The sequence below is a fragment of the Hemiscyllium ocellatum genome, chromosome 6 (assembly GCF_020745735.1).
Source record: "Hemiscyllium ocellatum isolate sHemOce1 chromosome 6, sHemOce1.pat.X.cur, whole genome shotgun sequence".
Lineage (NCBI taxonomy): Eukaryota > Metazoa > Chordata > Chondrichthyes > Orectolobiformes > Hemiscylliidae > Hemiscyllium > Hemiscyllium ocellatum.
The window spans coordinates 60,476,069-60,496,589 of record NC_083406.1 but is presented as its reverse complement, the minus strand read 5'-3'; the positions used below and the strand labels follow the sequence as shown (position 1 = coordinate 60,496,589).

The window sequence follows — 20,521 nt, the reverse complement described above, 5'->3', positions numbered from 1 at the left end:
GTTGGGGTTAAAATTTAAATACAGGAACCAGGATAACAGCGGCTGGGTTGGGACGCGTTTTCGTTTTTCACTGTGAGAATGTGTGAGGAAGTGCTTACAATCTAGGTGCTTTTTCTTGGGGCCCATGATCTCGTGTGTTGTGGCTTTACATACGGTTTTCGAGACGGCCGAGCCGGTGACACTGTGCTGAGCCGCGGCAATCCGGTCCGTGATACTCTGTCCCGACATCTTCCCTCCTCGCCAGCAGCAGATTCACGCACAGAGGGGGTTTAAATCCCTCTCACGGAGCCACCCCAGCCAGGCAGACCAAAAAGAAAGGTTAGAAAGAGAAACCACACAACAAAAAAAAACAAAAAGTAAACTGGAAACCCGGGAAAGGAGAGCCCCGTTCGGGACGGGCTGCTCTGAGTTTTTCTTATTTACGGGCTCGGCGGTCACTTGGGCAGCTATCGCCACCCAGGGTTCAAATCCTCTTTCTTCCTCTGCCGAAAAGGATCAGGAGTTCCAGGAAAATGGCGGGTTTGAACCAGGCTCCTGCCCACTGGATTGTTATCATGTGATCATCCACCAACCTCGTACCAGTTTGAGCCCCATCAGCCAGTCCCAGAGTTTTCCCCCTGCAGCCCAGCCTGACACCACTGCTGCTTACAGCAAAATATGCCCCTCCCTCCCTTGTCTGCCTCTGCCAGATGAGAGGCATTTTTTTGTTTCCTATTCATGCATCTGGATTTATGCACATCTGTCTACACGTGTACAGTTTTTTTTAGCATACGACCAGCTTCATGCAGAATATAGATCGCACACGAGATGTTGTCTTGAAAAGATTTACCATTTTTTCGAAAACAATATGATTAGCTGATTGAAATTCGATTTTTATATCAAAGTAATTACAATAATTTTTTTTAGGATTTTCAAATGTTTCCCTTTTGTTGATGGAATGACTTCACAGCTGAAATGAAATACTTCTTAAATTCAACAGCTAAGAGTTGAAGCAAAATTTTGCTTTAAATGGAAAACGTTTGTCTTCAAAAATTAAAAGAAATGCAAATAAAATCATCACTTATGAATGTGAAAGCTTACACCCACTCAGATTTTTGAAATTGCTCAACAGACTTGTTTAATAGTTTTGAAACACTAGCTTTGTTAACAATTCTCAGACGAAAGCAGGGGTTCACAGTTTTCCTTAGCCATCTCCCACCAGCCTATTATTTAAAAACTCTACAGATCTCCTGTAACAATACAAGCACATTTTCTGTTTACAAATTACTCATACATTCAAGCAAGTATGTTCATAATTACTTTTTTTATACTTACACCTTGACTGCTATCCTCTAATCTTTCCCATTTCTTGGGCTAAGATTCTTTCTTAACAGTTGAACTAAGCAAAGATTCATCATATAATTATCCTTCCAATTTTAAAGTACTTTAAGAGAGATGTTTTTAAAAATGTAAGTTAAAAATATGATACTAGGCACAATTCCCAGTAGAACAGCTGATACTAATTCAATTTGGGGTTGGAGGAGTGAAATTATACCCACAGGATGGAACTATGGAGAAACCAGAATGGCAAAGATAACATGGCCACGGAGAAAATTATGCTTGTAGTGTAACCCTGATTATTGCAATTGACACCTTCTGGTAGCTGCCAACTCTACCAATATGTGATTCAAATTAAGAGTATTTTGAGATAGTTCACTATCATCAATTCCCTTTGTCTATACTTTGTCAAGGGCCTATCAAATGATCAGTAGTAGAAATTATATCAGAAAAAGTGTCCTTACAGAAGTAGCACTGTTCTTCGTTAACAATATGGTTTATTGCATAATAGTACTAAGTACAAGATCATAAGATGTAGGAGCGGAAGTAGGCCATTCAGTTCATTGAGAATACTGTCTTTAATGAAATCATGGATGATCTGATAATTCTCAGCTTCACTTTTTTTCCTTTTCCCCATAGCTCAGATTTCCTTATTGATCTTGCATTTGTCCATGTTTTTGGTGGACACATTGAAACGAGGATGCTGTAGATATCAGATTGAGAAAACCTACTCTAGAGATCCATTTTCCATAAGTGTCTATTTTCTACAGAAGTGTCTGGGATTGTTTATTTGAGCTTTAATAGCAGAGCACATCCAGTAAAGAATGGTCAGGAACAATTAAACAACTAATAAGCTGCAGAAGCCCTATGAACAAAGTAATTCCAACTATGGACTTGGAAGCTAGGGAACTTGGGGAAATAACTAGTGATAGAACAGAGAAAAGTACAGCACAGAACAGGCCCTTTGGCCCACAATATTGTGCCAAGAATTAATCCTAATGTAAAATATAGTAACTTAACCTATGCACCCCTCAACTCACTGCTATCCATGTGCATGTCCAGCAGTCGCTTAAATGTCCCCAGTGACTCTGCTTCCACCACCACAGCTGGCAATGCATTCCATGCATTCACAACTCTGCGTAAAGAACCTACCTCTGATGTCTCCTTTATACCTTTCTCCCAATATCTTCAAACTATGACTTCTCGTACCAGTCAATCCTGCCCTGGGGAAAAGTCTCTGGCGATGGACTCTATCTATCCCCCTCATTATCTTGTACACCTCGATCAAGTCTCCTCTCTTCCTCCTTCTCTCCGGAGAGAAAAGTCCGAGCTTATTCAACCTTTCTTCATAAGGCAAGCCCTCCAGTCCAGGCAGCATCCTGGTAAACCTTCTTTACACCCTCTCCAAAGCCTCTGTATCTTTCCTATAGTAGGGAGACCAGAACTGGACAGAATATTGCATGTGTGGTCTTACCAGGGATTTGTAGAACTGCAGCAAAACCTTACGGCTCTTAAACTCGATGTCCCTGTTAATGAAAGCCAAAACACCATATGCTTTCTGAACAACCTTATCCACTTGGGTGGCAGCTTTGAGGGATCTATGAACTTGCACACTCTGTTCCTCCACACTGTCAAGAATCCTGTCTTTAATCCTATATTCAGCATTTGAGTTCGACCTTCCAAAATGCATCACTACGCATTTATCCAGGTTGAACTCCATCTGCCATTTCTCAGCCCAGCTCTGCAGCCTGTCTATGTCACGCTGCAGCCTGCAGTAGTCCTCTATACTATCGACGACACCTCCAACCTATGTGTCATCTGCAAATTTACTAACCAACTCCTCAACCTCCTCACCCAAGTCATTTATAAAAACTACAAAGAGCAGAAGCCCAAGAACAGAGCCCTGCGGGACGCCACTCAACACTGACCTCCAGGCAGAATACTTTCCATCTACAACCACTCTCTTCTGTCAGCCAGCCAATTCTGAATCCAAACAGCCAAATCTCCCTGTATCCCATACTTCCTGACTTTATGAATGAGCCTTCCATGGAGAACCCTATCAAATGCCTTGCTGAAGTCCATATACACCCCATCTACTGCTCGACGTTTGTCGACCTGTCTTGACACTTCCTCAAAGAACTCAATAAGATTTGTGAGGCATGGCCTGCCCCTCACAAAGCCATTCTGACTGTCTTTAATTTCACTATGCTTTGCCAAATAGTCATAGATCCTATTCCTCAGAATTATTTCCAAAACTTTGCTGACCACAGACATAAGACTGACTGGTCTGTAATTGCCAGGGATTTCCCTATTTCCCTTCTTGAAAAGAGGAACAACATTCGCCTCCTTCCAATCCTCTGGCACGACTCCTGTGGAGAGTGAGAAGGCAAATATCCTTGCCAGTGGCTTAGCAACCTCCTTTCTCGCTTCCTAGAGCAGCCTAGGATAAATCTGGTCTGGCCCTGGAGACTTATCAATCTTAATGTTTTCAAAAATTTCTAGCACATCAACTTCATATCTTGAAAAATGTTCATAGTACAAAAGAGAAGGAAGGTGGAGGTCTTACAATGCATAAATGTGGATAAATCCCCAGGACCTGATCAGGAGTATCCCAGAATTTTGTGGACAGCTAGGTAAGAGACTGCTGAGGCACTTGCTGAGATATTTGTATCATTGGCAGCCACAACTGAGTTGCCAGAAGACTGGAGAGTGGCTAATATGGTGCCATTGCTGAAGAAAGGTGGTAAGGAAAAGCCAGAGAACTATAAACTGGTGAGCCTGATGTCAGCAGTGAGCAAATTGTTGGAAGGGATTCTGAGAGATAGTATTTACATGCATTTTGCAAAGGCAAAGATTGGTTAGAGATAGTCAGCATGGCTTTGTGCATGGATAATCCTATCTCACTAACTTGATTGAATTTTTTGAAGAGGTAACAAAGAGGATTGATGCAGGCAGAGCAGTATACGTTGTCTATATGGACTTCGAGTAAGGCATTTGACAAGGTTCTGCATAGCAGACTGGTTAGCATGGTTAGATCACATGGAATCCTGGAGGAGCTAGCCAATTGGATACAAAATTGGTTAGAAGGTAAGAGATAGAGAGTGTTGCTAGAAGGTTATTTTTCTGACTGGAAGCCTGAGACCACCGATGTGCCACAAGAATCAGTGCATCTGCTTCCAGGATGAGGCATTCCACTCCAGGATATCCCAGATATCCTCCTACTTTAGGGACCGTAGTTTCCCCTCCTCAGTAATTAAGGTTGCCCTCATCCATCTTGTTCATCTCCCACAATTCTGCCCTCAAATCTCCTCCCCCCAAAAGCAATAAGGATACAGTCCCCTTAGTCCTCACATACCACCCCACAGACTACGGAATCCAACGCATCATTCTGCAACATTTCCACCACCCACAATCAGACCCCACCACCAAAAAGATATTTCCTTCCCCATCTCTGTCTGCTTTCCACAGGGACTGCTCACTCTGTGAATCCATTGCCAACTCTCCACCATACCCGGTACCTTTCCCTGCAACCGCAAGAGGTGCAATGTCTGCCCCTACACCTCCCATCTCACCTCTATCTAAGGCCCTAAACAATCCTGCCTGATCAGACAGAGATTCACAGGCATCTGACCTCATCTACAGCATCTATTGCTCTCGATGTGGTCTCCTCTATATCGGGGAGATCAAACACAGACTTGGGGACTGGCTTGCAGTGTATCTGTGTTCTGCATGCACTAACCAACCTGACCTTCTGGTTGCCATCCACTTTGATTCCCTCCACCCACTCCCCCAGCGACATGGCATCCTTGGCCTTGTCCATTGTCAGAGTGAGGCCAAAGAGAAACTGGAGGAACAACACCTTGTATTTTGCCTGGGAAGCTTATAGCCCAATTAACTCAACATTGACTTCACCAGCTTCAAAGTTCCTTCACCCCCAGCCTTATCCCATGTCTAGCCCCATCCCTCCACCTCGCCTCCCTGACCGGTTTTAACCTGTCCACCTTCCTACTCATCTATCCACTCTAATCATTCCCACTGACCAATCACAATACCCTCTACCTGCATCCACCTATCACCACTCCATCTATCCTTCCCCCAACTCCACCTTTCCACCCTCTGTTTACTACCTCCCAAGTCCTGACAAAGGGTTTCTGCCTGAAACGTTGACCTTACTGCTCCTCGGATGCTGTCTGATCTGTTGTGCTCTTCCAGCTTCACTTATATTGACAGGAACTCACCAGGGACAGCTTTCTTTTTTAAAGCGTCTGCAGCCGGACAGGGCTATAGAGAGATTGCATGCATAATGCATCATGCCCAGTGGCTGTTGTTAACTATCTCTGCAGACAGAGGACCTACCACCATTCTGGCTAACCCTATTTTTCCTGAGGCACTCACCACAATTGTTGACTGTGCATTCAGATATTCACACACCAGTGCTGACTGAAAAAAGGCAAAATAACTGCATATCTGGAACAATGACAAATGTATAAATATGGATGTCTACAATTTCATGAAGATACTCTACATAGCCTCCTGTTGGCTATAGCCAAACAAGGTAAGGTTTTCTTCCATTGATATTGGAAAATGATATACCTCAGCTTGACCAAGCAAGCCTGGATGGAGGTATTAAAGGAGGTCAGTAGTTGGGATCATCTGCAGAGCATGGTATAGTACCAGAAACGGATGAACAGCCATGCCAGTACTGCAAGGGTAAATGAAGATCCTAATTCTTGATGCAGGTGCACACTTACAGGGAAGTTTAATATGCTGTGAATGAAAGGTGGGGTAGCCAGGAGCCAGGAGCCAGGAGCCAGGGTGAAAAGCACCTCAGGGAGCCTCAAGATCCAACCAGGCTCTAAGGGGTTAAACATGATTGTGTGATAGAATACAATGGAGAGGAGTAGTAGAGTTGATCCCTCCAGAAATGGAGCTCATATTTGTCCCACTGTCTTCACAAGAAAGAGAGCTCACAACACCCACAAGTGGGCAAGCAGTGATGGTGGTACACTAAACGTGCCTGTGCTGACAACAATGAAGGAGGACCTGCACAAAGGATTGATGCAATTGGACAAGGAGAGGCCACAGTTGGTGTCAGGACTGGAGGAAGAAAGCCTGCCTCAAGCTAATTAACATTTCCACAGCTGTTAAATGGCTGCTGACATGCTGGAAAAATAAGACTGCACTCACCCCTGACTTCTACTCTGGGCATCCTTCATAAAATCCAACCTGTTATTGCAGAAAACATCCATGAGAAAGGAAAGAAATACATTACCTTTCCAGTATACACTGATCTTCTGATTCCACATCACAAGAAAGTTAAAGCTCCAAAAAAACTGCTACATGCTTGTCAAATCACAGCTTTTATACAGCTGCCATTTAAGTTACTACCAGAGGACCTATATGCAAAGTTTGTGAGAAGATTTGTAGCTCAGGTGCGCATTGTTGTGGTTCTGTTCGCCGAGCTGATGGGATTTTGTACACCACATTGGTTTTGCTCATGCTGGGTATCGGGTCCTTCGTTCTGGTGAGTTGTTGTCTGAGAGTGGCTGTTGGTTTGTGTGCTGTTATGGGTCCTAGTGGTCGCAGTAGTCTGGCTGTCAGTTCGGAAATGCTCTTGATGTATGGTAGTGTGGCTAGTCCTTTGGGTTGCGGCTTGTCCTCGTTCCGTTGTCTTTCCCTTAGGCATCCATTGATGAAATTGCGCAGGTATCCGTTCTTGGCCAATACATTGTATAGGTGTTCTTCTTCCACATTTTGCAGTTCTGTTGTACTGCAGTGTGTTGTGGCCCTTTTGAACAGTGTCTTGATGCAACTTCTTTTGTGTGTGTTGGGGTGGTTGCTTTCGTAGTTCAGGACTTGGTCTGTGTGTGTGGCTTTCCTGTATACCTTTGTGGTGAATTCTCCATTAGGTGTTCTCTGTACCATCACGTCTAGGAATGGGAGTTGGTTGTCCTTTTCTTCCTCTCTAGTGAATCGGATTCCTGTGAGTGTGGCGTTGATGATCCGGTGTGTGTTCTCTATTTCTGTGTTTTTAATGATTACACAGGTGTCATCCCTATCGAGTCTACATTGCTAATCAATTAGATCACTTTTCTTTTAACCACACCACAATTTTTCTGCACTATCCCCATCTACTTTTATGTTTTTAATATATGGAAATCAGGGATAAGAGTTCCTGAGCCTCAAGATTTATAAATGTACAGAAAAATAAAAGTAGGGTAATATCAAATAAGTGGCTAATATCAAAAAGAAAATTTCCTAAAAACCAATTAATTTCTTGTGGAATTACACATGAGATACAGAACTAAGAGTAATTTATAGAGGGATGAGGAGCCAGGAAACAAATGAACCAGGGCATGCAGATGTAAGACAGACCTTGTTTTAAAATCATATGTTCCATTTTTGTATTCATGTATCTTCTGTTACAAATGCCAATGTTCATATTTATAATGGAAACTGCATAGATTTATCATAGTACACTATAAATATTTTAATGGATCAGTTAAATGATTTCATGTTGTCTGTCTCAACTGAGTTGATAATTCAATACATTCATTATTCTTGATAGAAAAATGACAATATTGTGGCTTGAAGAGGTGCATTTTATCCTGGTTTGTTTTCATGAAGAGAGGTGGAGACAAGATCCAAGCGGTCTACTCAAAGCCAACAAAATAAACAGTTTGTAAGGCCTTGAATTTTTTTTTTAAGTTGGAACAATAGAAACAACCTGGATGGGTGGGGTAAAGCTGTTACAGAACCAATATCTTTTAGTTTAGCTCTCAATAGCAGTTACTGGGGTCTTGAAATTGGATGTGAAATCTCTTTTTTCTCTCTTTGTTACAGCTAAAAGTTGGGGTTCTCTTCCTGCTGCTGGAATTGCATGTGAGACCATCTATTTCACTGAATTTGCCTTTGCCTAGGACATGCTTATGGAATGTTAGTGCATTGGAACAGTTAATGAGTAGTTTATTATTTTGTTAAGTATTTCGATAGAGTTACAGTTAAGCCAATTTGGTTGGTTTAAATAAGATGTGCCCTCTTTTTCAGTTACTAAGAGTTTCCTGGGGGTGGAAGATTCACTTCAGCAGTTTTTCAGAAAGTGAGCAAGGCAAAGTTTTCGTTATTAGCAAACAAGTTGAAGTTGGAGTTGTATGTGTCTGTGAGGAAAGGGGAAATAATTGCAGCAATACCTCTAGATTTACAATTGTCAGGAATGCAAACAGAATCATTGGAAATTGCTAAACTTCATTGCACAAGAAGGAGCTTGAATTTGAAGCAATGGCAAAGGAAAAAGCAAAAGACTTGATAGAATAAAAAGAAAGAGAAAATACACTCTAATTGAAACAGTTTGAATTACGATTAAAAGCAAAGGAAAAAGAAAAGGAATTGATGACCCTAAGCAGAAGAAAGGGTGAAAGAGAGAGTTTTTGAACGTTAGAGGTTGGAACTGAAAACTCAAAGTTGACTTAAAATGACAGAGGGTAGACATGAAAAGGTAGGAGTAGTGATGAGGACAGTAATGGAAAGCAATCCCATCAAAGCTAAATGCTTGGTAGGCATCTGTTTAAATACTGTCCAAGCATTGCTTATGTTTGACAAGAAGGATATAGAAGTCTTTTTCATGTAATTTGAAAAAATGGCTAAATAAATGAAATGGCTGGTAACCATGTGGGTATTGTTTATCCAAACAAAGTTGGTAGGTAGAGCTAGTAAGGTATTTGTATCACTATCAGAGGAGGTATCTAGTGAATACGATGAAGTGAAAAGTGCCATCATGAATGCATGTGAGCTAGTACAGGAAGCCGACAGACAATGTTTTAGGAACCTAAAGAGGGAACCTGTCAAATGTATATAGAGTTTGAAAGGATCAATCAAAATGACTTTGATAGGTGGTGTTATAAAGAAGAGGTTGTCCTCCCCCCAGCACTAAAACTGAAACACCCAAAGAGCAGCACTTCTCCCAATAATCTGTAAAATGAATGTGAAAAGTGGTGTAACCTGCTTTTCAACAACTTCTAGTAGTTAACTAAAGTAAACCCCTGACACTCACTTTAAAATCAACTAGTAATTTATTTATTCAACTCTAACAGTGAACAAACAGTGAACAAACCGAATAAACCCCTTCTAAATTCTGACAATTCCCAAATAAGGACAGATTCTAATGGTATGCTGTTCCAATAAATAAAAGTCTCACTCATATAAAAAACATAGAATTTAATTTCTTGAAATTACAGCCAGGTTACATGTCTTCCAGAGCATTCTCTGTCTTCTCTGTCGATTCTTCTGTCAGGAATATTAACTAGTTGTGCCATTGGTACCATTGTTATTTAGATGGTGCTTTCTCTAAGACATAGAGGAGACTGTGAAAGCCAATGATTCTCTTTTGAGAGGTGAGGGTGTTAGCTCTGGCAGATGGCTGCTGGCTCTGAAGTCTTTGTCTAACAGCTCCCTTCTATTATATCCTTGATGACATAACTATATTTCTTACATTAAGATTGGCCCTATGTTGTCAAAAGCATCAGTTTTAAATTTAATAGGTTTTTGGTATAAAAGTGCCTGGTTCAAATTGATTGGCTATATTCAAAAGCCTGTTGTCTTGGTAAAAATTGCTGCTTGGCCTGCTAACTGTACGGCCTGTTGATACAAATGTCCCCCTGTGTACCTGCAAACTTTCAAGCTGCTGTGCACAGACATCCATTTTAGATTAGATTTAGATTTTAGATTAGATTCCCTAAAGTATGGAAACAGGCCCTTCAGCCCAACAAGTCCACACCAAGCCTCCGAAGTGTAAATCTCTGAGCACCAACAAAGTACCATCTTTTAATGGAACTATGCAATGCTCTCACCCCTAGTAATTTACAATTTTACAAATACCAAATTCGAACTTGTGGCCTCCCAATCTACAATTATTCTACCCAACTTCGCAACAGTGGATAAGAGCATTGAAAATAAATCAGACAAATGACATTTTCGGAGAGACAATTATTTTGGAGGATTTCAAAAAGACACTTTTTGAAGTAGTGAGAAATCATGTGGAAGAGCAGAAGAGTTAAAACTGCAAGATTAGCAGCTGAAGTGGCCGATGATTATGAGTTGGTTCATAAATCAAAGTTTGGCTTCCGACATCAATTTTAATCAGTGTTCCGTAGAAATTGGGGAAAAGTGAAGTCATCAGCTGGTAAGGGAAAAGGAGATTTCACTGATGATAGTACAAATAGTTTACCACAGCGTGAAAAGGAAACCCATGAGGGGGAAAGAGAAGTCATAAAGGTTGGTGTTTTCACTGTAATAAAGTAAGCCACGTGAAATTGCAGTATTGATCTTTTAGAAAAAGCACTGGGGAGACAGATGTGGGAAAACAAGATAAGCTAGTAAGCTTTGTAGAAGTAGTAAAGGAAAGAACAATGGAAGCTATAAAGCTGCAAAAGATCATACAAACTGATCAGAGGTTGGTTGAGTAGTAAGTGTCAGATTTGTTTAAAAATTTAGATTTAGATTGAGATTTATATTTAGACTTTGTTGTATGTGTACTTAAGTACAACCATACAGGAGTACAGCGAAATGTTTTCAGTGTTGTTGCACACGGAACCATTGCTTGTACCTAGGTATAAACAATTGAGAGCAAGGTAGTAAAAAAGAAACTAAGAAACAAGTTAAACATTATGGTCACTCTTAGTGTAGCGCAAAAAAAAGTTAAAAGTTATACATTATAGTCTTTCTTAATTGCATCTCCATGCTGGGACCATACTTCCTACAAGGGCTGAATCTCGTCCATTTCGATATGCTTTCCCTGTGCTGGCTCCCTGTTCTTGTTGCCACCGCAGATGTCAGGGAAACATTTGCTGTTTTGGGCAAATTCCTGGGATCTCAAACAGCCAAAGTCCCAACATAGGCCTTCAGCTGCTGTCACACACCAGACCACCAAAGTCAACGTCCAGGCGCTGTCCGCTCAGGGCCTCAATCTCAGGCTGCAGGCTGGGATTTGGTCTCACCTTTGGTCCACGCACCAATCCTTCGTCTTGCCTTCGGTCCGCACGCCAGGCATTGGGAATTCATTAAGAGTCCCAGGTCAGGCCCTCAGCTACTGCCTTGCACTGGACATCTAGCCAACCACCAAATTCAATGAGCCTGATATAACCACCCTGCTAGGAGAAAGTGAGGACTGCAGATGCTGGAGGTCAGAGCTGAAAAATATGTTGCTGGAAAAGTGCAGCAGGTCAGGTAGCATCCAAGGAGCAGCAGAATCTGCTGATGTCAGATTCCTGAAGAAGGGCTTATGCCAAAACATCGATTCTCTTGCTCCTTGGATAACCACCCTGCTGTCATTCTCTAGAAGGGAAGCTGGTCGAAGGGAAACTAAAAAAATGAAAAATATGAAAAAGAAAAAGAAAGAGAAAATAAGAGAAAAGAAATGGAAGAAGAAGAACGGATGGATTAGATGACCCTATTCCATTGCCAGCTTGCAGAGGTGTCAAACAACTTGAGTCTGCGCTGGGCCTGCTCGCTGATTGACATGATATGCACTGGTCCACTCACTGCTGCGGACGTCGTCACCACAATTGAGCTCTTCAACAAAAGGTAGGTAAAATAAGATAAATAAGAAAATAAATTACAAAAAAAAGGAACGAAAGGAAAATGAACTGAGCAGATGAGCCCCAGGCTCAGAAGCCCTGCTCCACTACTCTCTTACTGGAAGTGGGTATGATTTACTCATGTATGCCAGAAAGATTAGGTAAAGAAGTCAAGGTTTTAAGAGATACAGGAGCTAGTCAATCTTTGATGGTGAGAAATGAGGAGGTATGTAACTTAGAAGGAGTATTGCCAGAAAAGAGTATCATGGTGGCTCTGTGGTTAACCCTGCTGCCTCACAACACCAGGGACCTGGGTTCGATTCCAGCCTTGGTTTGGAATTTGCACATTCTCCCTGTGTCTGCATGGGTTTCCTCCGAGTGCTCCGATTTCTTCCACCAGTCCAAAAATGTACAGGTTAGGTGAATTGGCCAAGCTAAATTGCCCATTGTGTTCGGGGATGTATAGGTTAGGTACAGTAGTCCTACAGTAATCAGGGGATATGTCAGAGTAATTGGTTAGGGGAATGGGTCTGGGTGGGATACTTTTCGGTGGGACAGTGTGGACTTGTCAGGTGAAATGGGCTGTTTCCATACTGTAGGAATTCTATAAAAAAAAGGTGGATTGCATGATGGCCACCAAAGAATTTCTAAAATGAAAATGCTCACAATGACTTATGTTTGGTGGCTTAACATAGACACCATATGCCAGGATATTGAGAGCTTGGTCAAGTGGGTGTAAAAATGGGCTATATGTTCTTAATCCTTATGAACACCCATTCAAAATGGATTGACATGCATTGAATGGTTGCAACTACTTCTTACAACACCATAGAAAAATTCCACCAATCTTTTAGTATGCATAGCATATCTGAGATCTTTGTCATAGAAACAGTATTTCATTTAACAGCTGGCAGTTTCAGATCTTTATGATGACAAGTAAGATAAGCCACATCCCCATGGCACCCTACCACCTGTCCTCAAACGGTCTTGTTAAGTGGGCAGTGCAAAAATAACATGTGAAAGTAATCCACAGGGTCTTTGGAAATGAAGCTTGCATATTTCCTCTTCAACTGTTGGACAACACTGCATATGACAATGGGAGTAGCTGCAGCAGCATTATTGATGGGCTAATGTCTATGGACTAGACTTAGTCTGACTTTCTCAAACTTGAGCAGCAAGGTTGAATTAAAACAAGATGTGCAGAAATGGGGCCACGATGGGCACGGCCCAGGTAGAGATTAGGAGTATACAGTCCATGTAATGAACTTCAGTCATAGCCCTTTACACTTAGTATGAAGACAGAACTGCACAAGGACAATATGGTAGTCACTTCCATTTATGCTATCATGAAAGATATATTTGTGACAAGTAGACTGGTCAAGATAATGACTGCTTATTTTCTCTTGTTTGCTCCCTCGCTGCTTGCTGCAGACTCAGTCTATAAGAAATGACATTCAGAACTCAGTCACTTGTCAGTAGTTGTACTACCAAGCCACTCTTGGTAATGGACACCCTTGAATGGATGTATTAGCGAAGGTACATTCCATTGGGAAACAAATGTATGCATCAATTGTGGCAAACTAAGGAAGGTAAGGATGGTACCAAGTTGAAAGAAAAACCATACAATATTGATAAGGTGACTAGTCAACAAAAAATGGAACAGATTTATATATCTGCAAGGAATGATTATAAGAAAAATGAGGTAGAGTAAAGATTACGTTAGCTAGAAAAGTAAAACAGATAGTAAGAATTTATCTCTCTCTTTAGGTACATTGCCGTAAGAGGGTATTTTCAACCATGGATTATTATTTGATTGATCCATGATTATGCTTAACAAAGTGAGAGCAGTAGTAGTTTGTTGTTGCTTTCTGCAGTATGGCTTACTGAAATATTCTCCCAGCCTTACCACCTACCATCAGGTGTATTGGAAGGATTTATAGGCTGACAATTAACCTGACTTGCCATATTATGAATGCACTTTGTGGCTGAAGTGGGATTTGAACACAGAGCTTCTGACTCAGAAGGAGAAGTCATCATGGTGCCACAAAATCTCCAGTAAGAGTTTCCACAACCATTTATAAGTGAAAATTGTAATTGAAGTGACTCAGTTCTTTAGAGTATGTGATTGAAGAGTTGATAATGGGAAACAAGGACAGGTGGAAATATTAAACAGGTTTTTTTAAATCTACAATTAATGCAGAAGACACAAAAATCATCCCAAAAATGCTTGGAAATCAAGAGGTTAAACAGAGGGAAGACCTTAAAAGAATCACTGGGAAAAGGGAATTGGGAAAATTATTAGAACTGATAAATCTCTTAGATCTGATGGTCAGTGTTTGGTCCATTCAGAAAAAGGAATCAAGAATAAAGCTATAAGTGGAATTAGGCATTAAGTAATTACAGAAGTGACATAACATAATGAAAGAAGATCTAACTGGAAAGCTAAAAATTTGCAGTGACATAATGCGTGAAGCGCAGGTACACAAGAATTCACAATGGGAATAAGTTAACACAAAAAGTGTGATAAAAGCATGGTAACAGGAATCAAATGGTACTGATAATGAATGTTTGCAGATGCATGATTTTAAATAGGTTAGCAATTGGTCTTCCATGGCATTGTAGTATAGAATCACGAACAAATGTAGAACTCAGGTCAAGCAGAGTTAGGGTACAGTGGGATAAATGACTAAGAATGGTGGTGTGAGGATACAAATGAAGCATAGAAATATGGAGAGAAATAAGCGAAAATAAGAAGGAAGTGGAGTGGAGGGTAGGAGGGAAAGAAGAAGAGATGTTTTGGATGAGAGGGAGAAGGAGGGGGTGGTAGGCAGGGAAAGGAAAAAAGGTGGGGAAAATTTGTAATTGAGACAGAAAGGAATGGGCGGATGAAATGGAAAAGAAAAAGGGAAAGCAGTGAAATAAAAAGAAAGAGGATGCAGAATGGCTACAAATGGTTAAAGAATAGGAATAAGATGAGGAAAGAAACAATGGCAAGCAAAATATAGGATGGAAATGGGAGATCTGGTTGAGCAAACAGTCTCAGTTAGGTGGAAAGGGTTAAGCCAGAAATTAATTACATTTAGGGATCAAGTTAACAAGCAAATGCATTAGACTGAAGCCAGCTGTGTCTGTAAATAGTGACAGGGTCATTACTATTTTGTCACCTACTGGTTCAAATGCACAGCTGAGACAAAGAATGGTCAGGGCCAGCCCAGGGCTTTTAGAGAGGCACTTAAGAGAAATTAAGTTGGAGAGAGGCAAATTTTCTGTTTCCTGACTGTGGGTTAAACTTTTGACATTGAATTCACAAACCTACATAAGTGATACAATGTAACATATTTCTGTTTCACCCTTAAAGAGGCCCGTATTTCTAACACTGACACCTTTCATAAAAAAGACGTGGCTCTAGTTGGCAGAAGAGCTAAGTGATTGGAATATGATCTAATTTTGAAATGTAAGTTTATGACAATATTCACCCAGTTCCTGTTCAATTTTCTCTTGTCAGTCTTACCCTAATCATTCTGCTTCTCACCGTAACAGCATATTCATCATGATCAATCGGACTGAGGCAATGTACCTTGCTTCATCCTTACTATCTTAGAATGTTCACGTTCCAATTTCCTCCCACTATTAGCCAATACCATAATTCTAAATATATTTTCTGTAATTTAACTCACCAACAATCGTTTTCACAACATAACCTAAAATAGCATTAGCAAATGCATGCTGCTCATGCCTTTCAAATATTAACAAAGGCATACTAAAAAAATTAATAAAAAGAGCTGAAGTAAATTATGAAAGAAAACTAGTACAAAATATCAAAAATAATAGCAAAAGCTTCTATAGATATATAAAAGGTAAGAGAGTTGCTGATATGAATGTCAAGCCCTTGGAAGATGAAACTGGAGAGTTAGTAGTGGGGAACACTAAGATGACATAAATGCTGAATCAATATTTTGCCTCAGTTTTCACGTTGGAGGACAACAGTACCCTTCCTATTGACAAGTCAGAGAAATTAGATAAAGTGAAACTTAGAACAATCAACATTGATAGGGAAAGGGTACTAAATAAACTACTAGGATTGAGGACAGATAAGTCTCCTGGGCCTGATGACCTACATTCTAGGGTATTAAAGAATGCGGCAGTGAAGATCGCACAATAGAGATGGCTACAATATTCCAAAATACCCTGGATCTGGAAAGATTCCAGTGGATTGTAAAATAGCTAATATAACACATTTATTCAAAAAGGGAGGGAGGCAAAATGTGGGAAATTACAGATCAGTTAGCTTAATGCCTGTTGTTGGGAAAGTATTAGAATCACTTATCAAAGAAGCAAGATTAAGACATTTGGAAAGTTAAAATGCTATCCATCAGAGTTTTACGAAGGGCAAATCACATTTGACTAATTTTTTTAGAATTCTTCGAAGATGTAACAAGCAAAGTGGATAATGGGAATTCTGTAGATGTAATATATCTGGACAACCAGGTATTTGATAAGGTGCCACACAAGATGTTAATTTACAAGGTTTAGCGTGGATAGATAAATGGCTGATGGACAGAAGACAGAGTCGGGATAAATGTTTTTTTTTCTGCATGGCAAGATGTAACTAGTGGGGTGCCACAGGATTTTGTCCTTGCACCCCAGTTACTTACAATCTACATTAATGATTTGGATACAAGGATAGAAAGCTGTTTAGCCAAATTTGCAAGCGACACAAAAATAGGTGGGATGATGAATTGCAATGAGGAAATAAGAACCTTACAATGGATATAGGTAGGTTTGGAGAGCAGGCCAAAATATGTTAGATGGGGCTTAACGTGGATAAATGTGGGGTCATGCATTTGGGTCTAAAAAGGCAATCTATTTTCTTAATAAGGAGAGACTCCAGGGTGCTCTGGTACAGAGAGACCGAGGAGTATATGTTCATGAGTCACAGAAAACTAGCATGCAGGTACAGCAGACAATAAAGGAAGCAAATGGAATGTTGGCTTTTATAGCAAAAGTAAGGAAGTATTGTTGCAGCTATGCAAGGTATTAGTGAGACTGCACCTGGAGTATTGTGCACAGTTTTGGTCCCCTTATTTGAGAAAAGATGTGGTGGCATTGGAGGCAGTTCAGCGTAAGTACATTAGATTGATTTCAGAGAATGAGGTATTTGTCATATGAAGAGAGATTGAACAGTTTAGGTCTATACTCTCTGGAATTTAGAAGAATGAGAGGAAATCAAATTGAGGTATTCAAGATAATGAAAGGTGTGGACAAAATAGATGTAGAGCAGATCCTTCCTCTGGTGGGGCATTCTAGGATGAGAGGTTGTGAATTGGCCCAAAAGGTTGTGAATTAGCCCAACAAGTCCACACCGACCCGCAACCCACCCATACCCCTACATTTACCTCTTACCTAACACTACAGGCAATTTAGCATGGCTAATTCACCTGACCCATACATCTTAGGACTGTGGGAGGAAACCGGAGCACCCGGAGGAAACCCACGCAGACACGGGGAGAACATGCAAACTCCACACAGTCAGTCGCCTGAGGCGGGAATTGAACCTGGGTCTCCAGCGCTGTGAGGCACACAGTGCTAACCACTGTGCCACTGTGCCGCCCATGAAGTTCTGATGAAGGACTTATGCCCAAAAAGTTGATTCTCCTGTTCCTCGGATGCTGCCTGACCTGCTGTGCTTTTCCAGCACCACACTTTTCAACTCTGATCTCCAGCATCTGCAGTCCTCACTTTCTCTCAAGATGTCCATCTCTGCATGCTAAAAGTCAGGAATTTCATAACCATTGTTTGAGCTTTCATTCTAGCAACAACACATTGTGAGGATTCCACCTAACTGTACTAGAAGCTGAGGCCGCAGCCAGCTGATACACTATCATAGTTCAATTAGACATTGGTGGTCAGGCAGGGATCATCACTTCCAAAGGAAAAGATGGATGATAAGCCATGTATTGTGCCCTTGGCCACAATAGAACTGGATTGCTCCACACTACCAATCACTGAAGCTGCAGGAGGCAGACTGACCAATTCAGCACTTTTCCCATCATCATTAGTATTTTTTTGTAGTATACTCCAATGATATATTCAAAGAATTGCTTAAAAAAACAATCTCACAGTTCTTCAAAAACAAGTCCACAAAAATTATTAAATATGAAGCCTACATAATAATAGAACCTCAGATCAGGAGCTGGATGACATCATGTAGTAACACAAATCCTGTAAAGATTTGAAGGTGATATGGAAGGAGGGGAGACACAACAACAGAAATGGAAGTAGCAGAGAGAGGAGGTCCAGAGAGTTTTGGGGTTGCAGGAGACAGTATAAGCAGAGCTTCCTTTTTCCAGAGCTCTTAGAAGAGTATTGCTTCCAGAGGCTGAGATTCTCACTTCTGGTAATCCAGACATCTGCAGACCCCTAGAAGGGGCCTTGGATGGAGATGAGGAGGGGAGGTTTGGTACAGGTTTTATACATTTTGCGGTGGCAAGGGAAGATGCTGGGAAATGGGCCTGGATTTAGTTTTAATTGTGGTGGATCCTTATTGCTGCTTCAATGGATGGAGCTTGTGTTATTTAACTACTTTCAGGCACTTACTTGGTCTACACAAGTCCCCTATTCAATCAAGCCCCAGTTGGGCATAAACTACACATTTCTATAGGTCATCAGAGAGAGGAGAAGAGTAATCTGAGGAAAGTCAAAAGGCTGCCTTTCAATGGACCACTCCTTTCTAATAATGAGTCCCTCAACTGAGCACTGAATACTTGACAATCCATGATCCCTATTGTGATGATGCTCCTAAAGGTTAATGTTGCCTTTTTTTTCCAGAGAGGTCATAATAGCAGTGATTCCGAACAGTCTGGCTTGGATGGGTTTTAGGGTCAATTTGATTATAGAAAGCAGATACTGCCTCAGGCAAAAAGCTTTCAAGTTTAGAAAAAACTTGTACAATGAAAGAGCTTTGGCCAGTTCTCTCTGCTCATTTTTCTCTAGTATGATTTGGTTTGTTTGATAGTCTAGCTATTCACTGAAAATAATCAGGCAGTTTTAAGGCTGCTGATCCAAGAAACAGCTACATGGAAGAGGATGTTCCATGCTGCCATCTCTCTCTGTCCTGTAACAGGCTGTGTTTGATTTTGCCTTTTGTGACAAAAGGTGTTTATGGGAAGTGTTGCAAGTAATAGGAACAACATCATTAAATTGATACAAACTGTTGGGTTTCTGCATAGGTTAAGTCATTCTGTATCCTGTTCTCTTTTGTTTATGTTTCTTTCCAGAACCTTGTATACAGATTCTGTTTTTTTAAAAACTAAGTCGTTTGACCAGCCATTTCCCTCCTGGAATATCCGCATTACACCCCCTTAAAACAAGTAGCAAAGTTAGAATCTGGGCTACTTTCTTGAAATATTTTGAGGGGGTAATTCCAACAGGCTTTTGCTGGTTGGCTTTCAGAAGGCACTGGAGAGCTGTACAAGTTCCATTAAATTTCTGAATCAACACCAATAATCTTTACTCCAGGTGAGCAGAATTTCCACCTCCTACCCTTGTCAATCACAACTTAATCGGAAGTATTTTTCCAAATGCTCTCACCTGATTGTGTTGTCCACAACCTCTTTCCTCTTGCCAGTCCCGTGGCAACACGTTAACAGTGACTGTGAAATTAACCAGAGCCTTCAACTATTTTGTCACCATGTCCTTCTAGGACACTGCCAGAGATATAGCTGAGTATCACAGTCAACAAGACTCAAAATCACAAGATATATGTTAACTGTTCATTTGTCAATTTCCCCATTGATTACCCCTCAGACTGTACAGGCACAGTCTCTGGCTGCCTACTCACTTCAACTACACAAGCTATTTCCCTCATTGACCTTTAGATTAGATTACTTACAGTGTGGAAACAGGCCCTTCGGCCCAACAAGTCCACACCGACCCGCCGAAGCGCAATCCACCCATACCTCTACCCCTACATTCACCCCTTACCTAACACTACGGGCAATTTAGCATGGCCAATTCACCTGACCCGCACATCTTTGGACTGTAGGAGGAAACCGGAGCACCCGGAGGAAACCCACGCAGACACGGGGAGAACGTGCAAACTCCACACAGTCAGTCGCCTGAGGTGGGAATTGAACCCGGGTCTCCAGCGCTGTGAGGCAGCAGTGCTAACCACTGTGCCACCGTGTCGCCCACTTTCTGCCAAGGTAAGTAAGTTCTTTCCATCTAGTCCATCCAGAATCAAAACAATCTTATACATCTCAATCAAAACTCTCCTCTGTTTTTTCTATTTCAAGGATAACAACTCAGCCTATTAAATCTTTCTGAAAGCTGTGTTATTCCAATATTTTGATAAATTTCCTCTGTATGTGCCTTAGTGACATAACATTTTTTCTGTAATTAAGTGACTGAAATTGTTCAAATTATTCAACTTGTGATCTTATTATTTATACATAAAACCTCCCTGGTCTTATATTTTATCCCTTGGCTAATAAAGGAGAGGACTGCATATGGCTTCTTAATTATCTTATCACTGATCTGTAGACAATTATTATACAATCCCTTGCTTCTTCTCTATCTCACAGTATTCTCCAATAAATGATGTATTCCTTTGCTTTGTTTGATCTCCCAAATGA

General features: G+C 41.0%; 1 protein-coding gene across 12 annotated transcripts in view; it reads right to left on the bottom strand.

Moving 5' to 3' along the window:
- picalma (phosphatidylinositol binding clathrin assembly protein a) overlaps positions 1-605 on the bottom strand; it is a 143,164-nt gene extending 142,559 nt beyond the window's left edge. For 3 of the 12 annotated variants that reach the window (XM_060825975.1, XM_060825976.1, XM_060825978.1), the window contains exon 1: positions 99-601. In XM_060825975.1, the coding sequence (XP_060681958.1) occupies positions 99-228 (130 nt within the window). In that variant the 5' untranslated portion in view covers positions 229-601. Of the gene's footprint in view, positions 1-98 lie in introns of all 12 variants that reach the window. The other 9 variants (XM_060825979.1, XM_060825980.1, XM_060825985.1 and 6 more) reach the window with 6 other exon arrangements.
- Between the last annotated feature and the right edge of the window lie 19,916 nt (positions 606-20,521).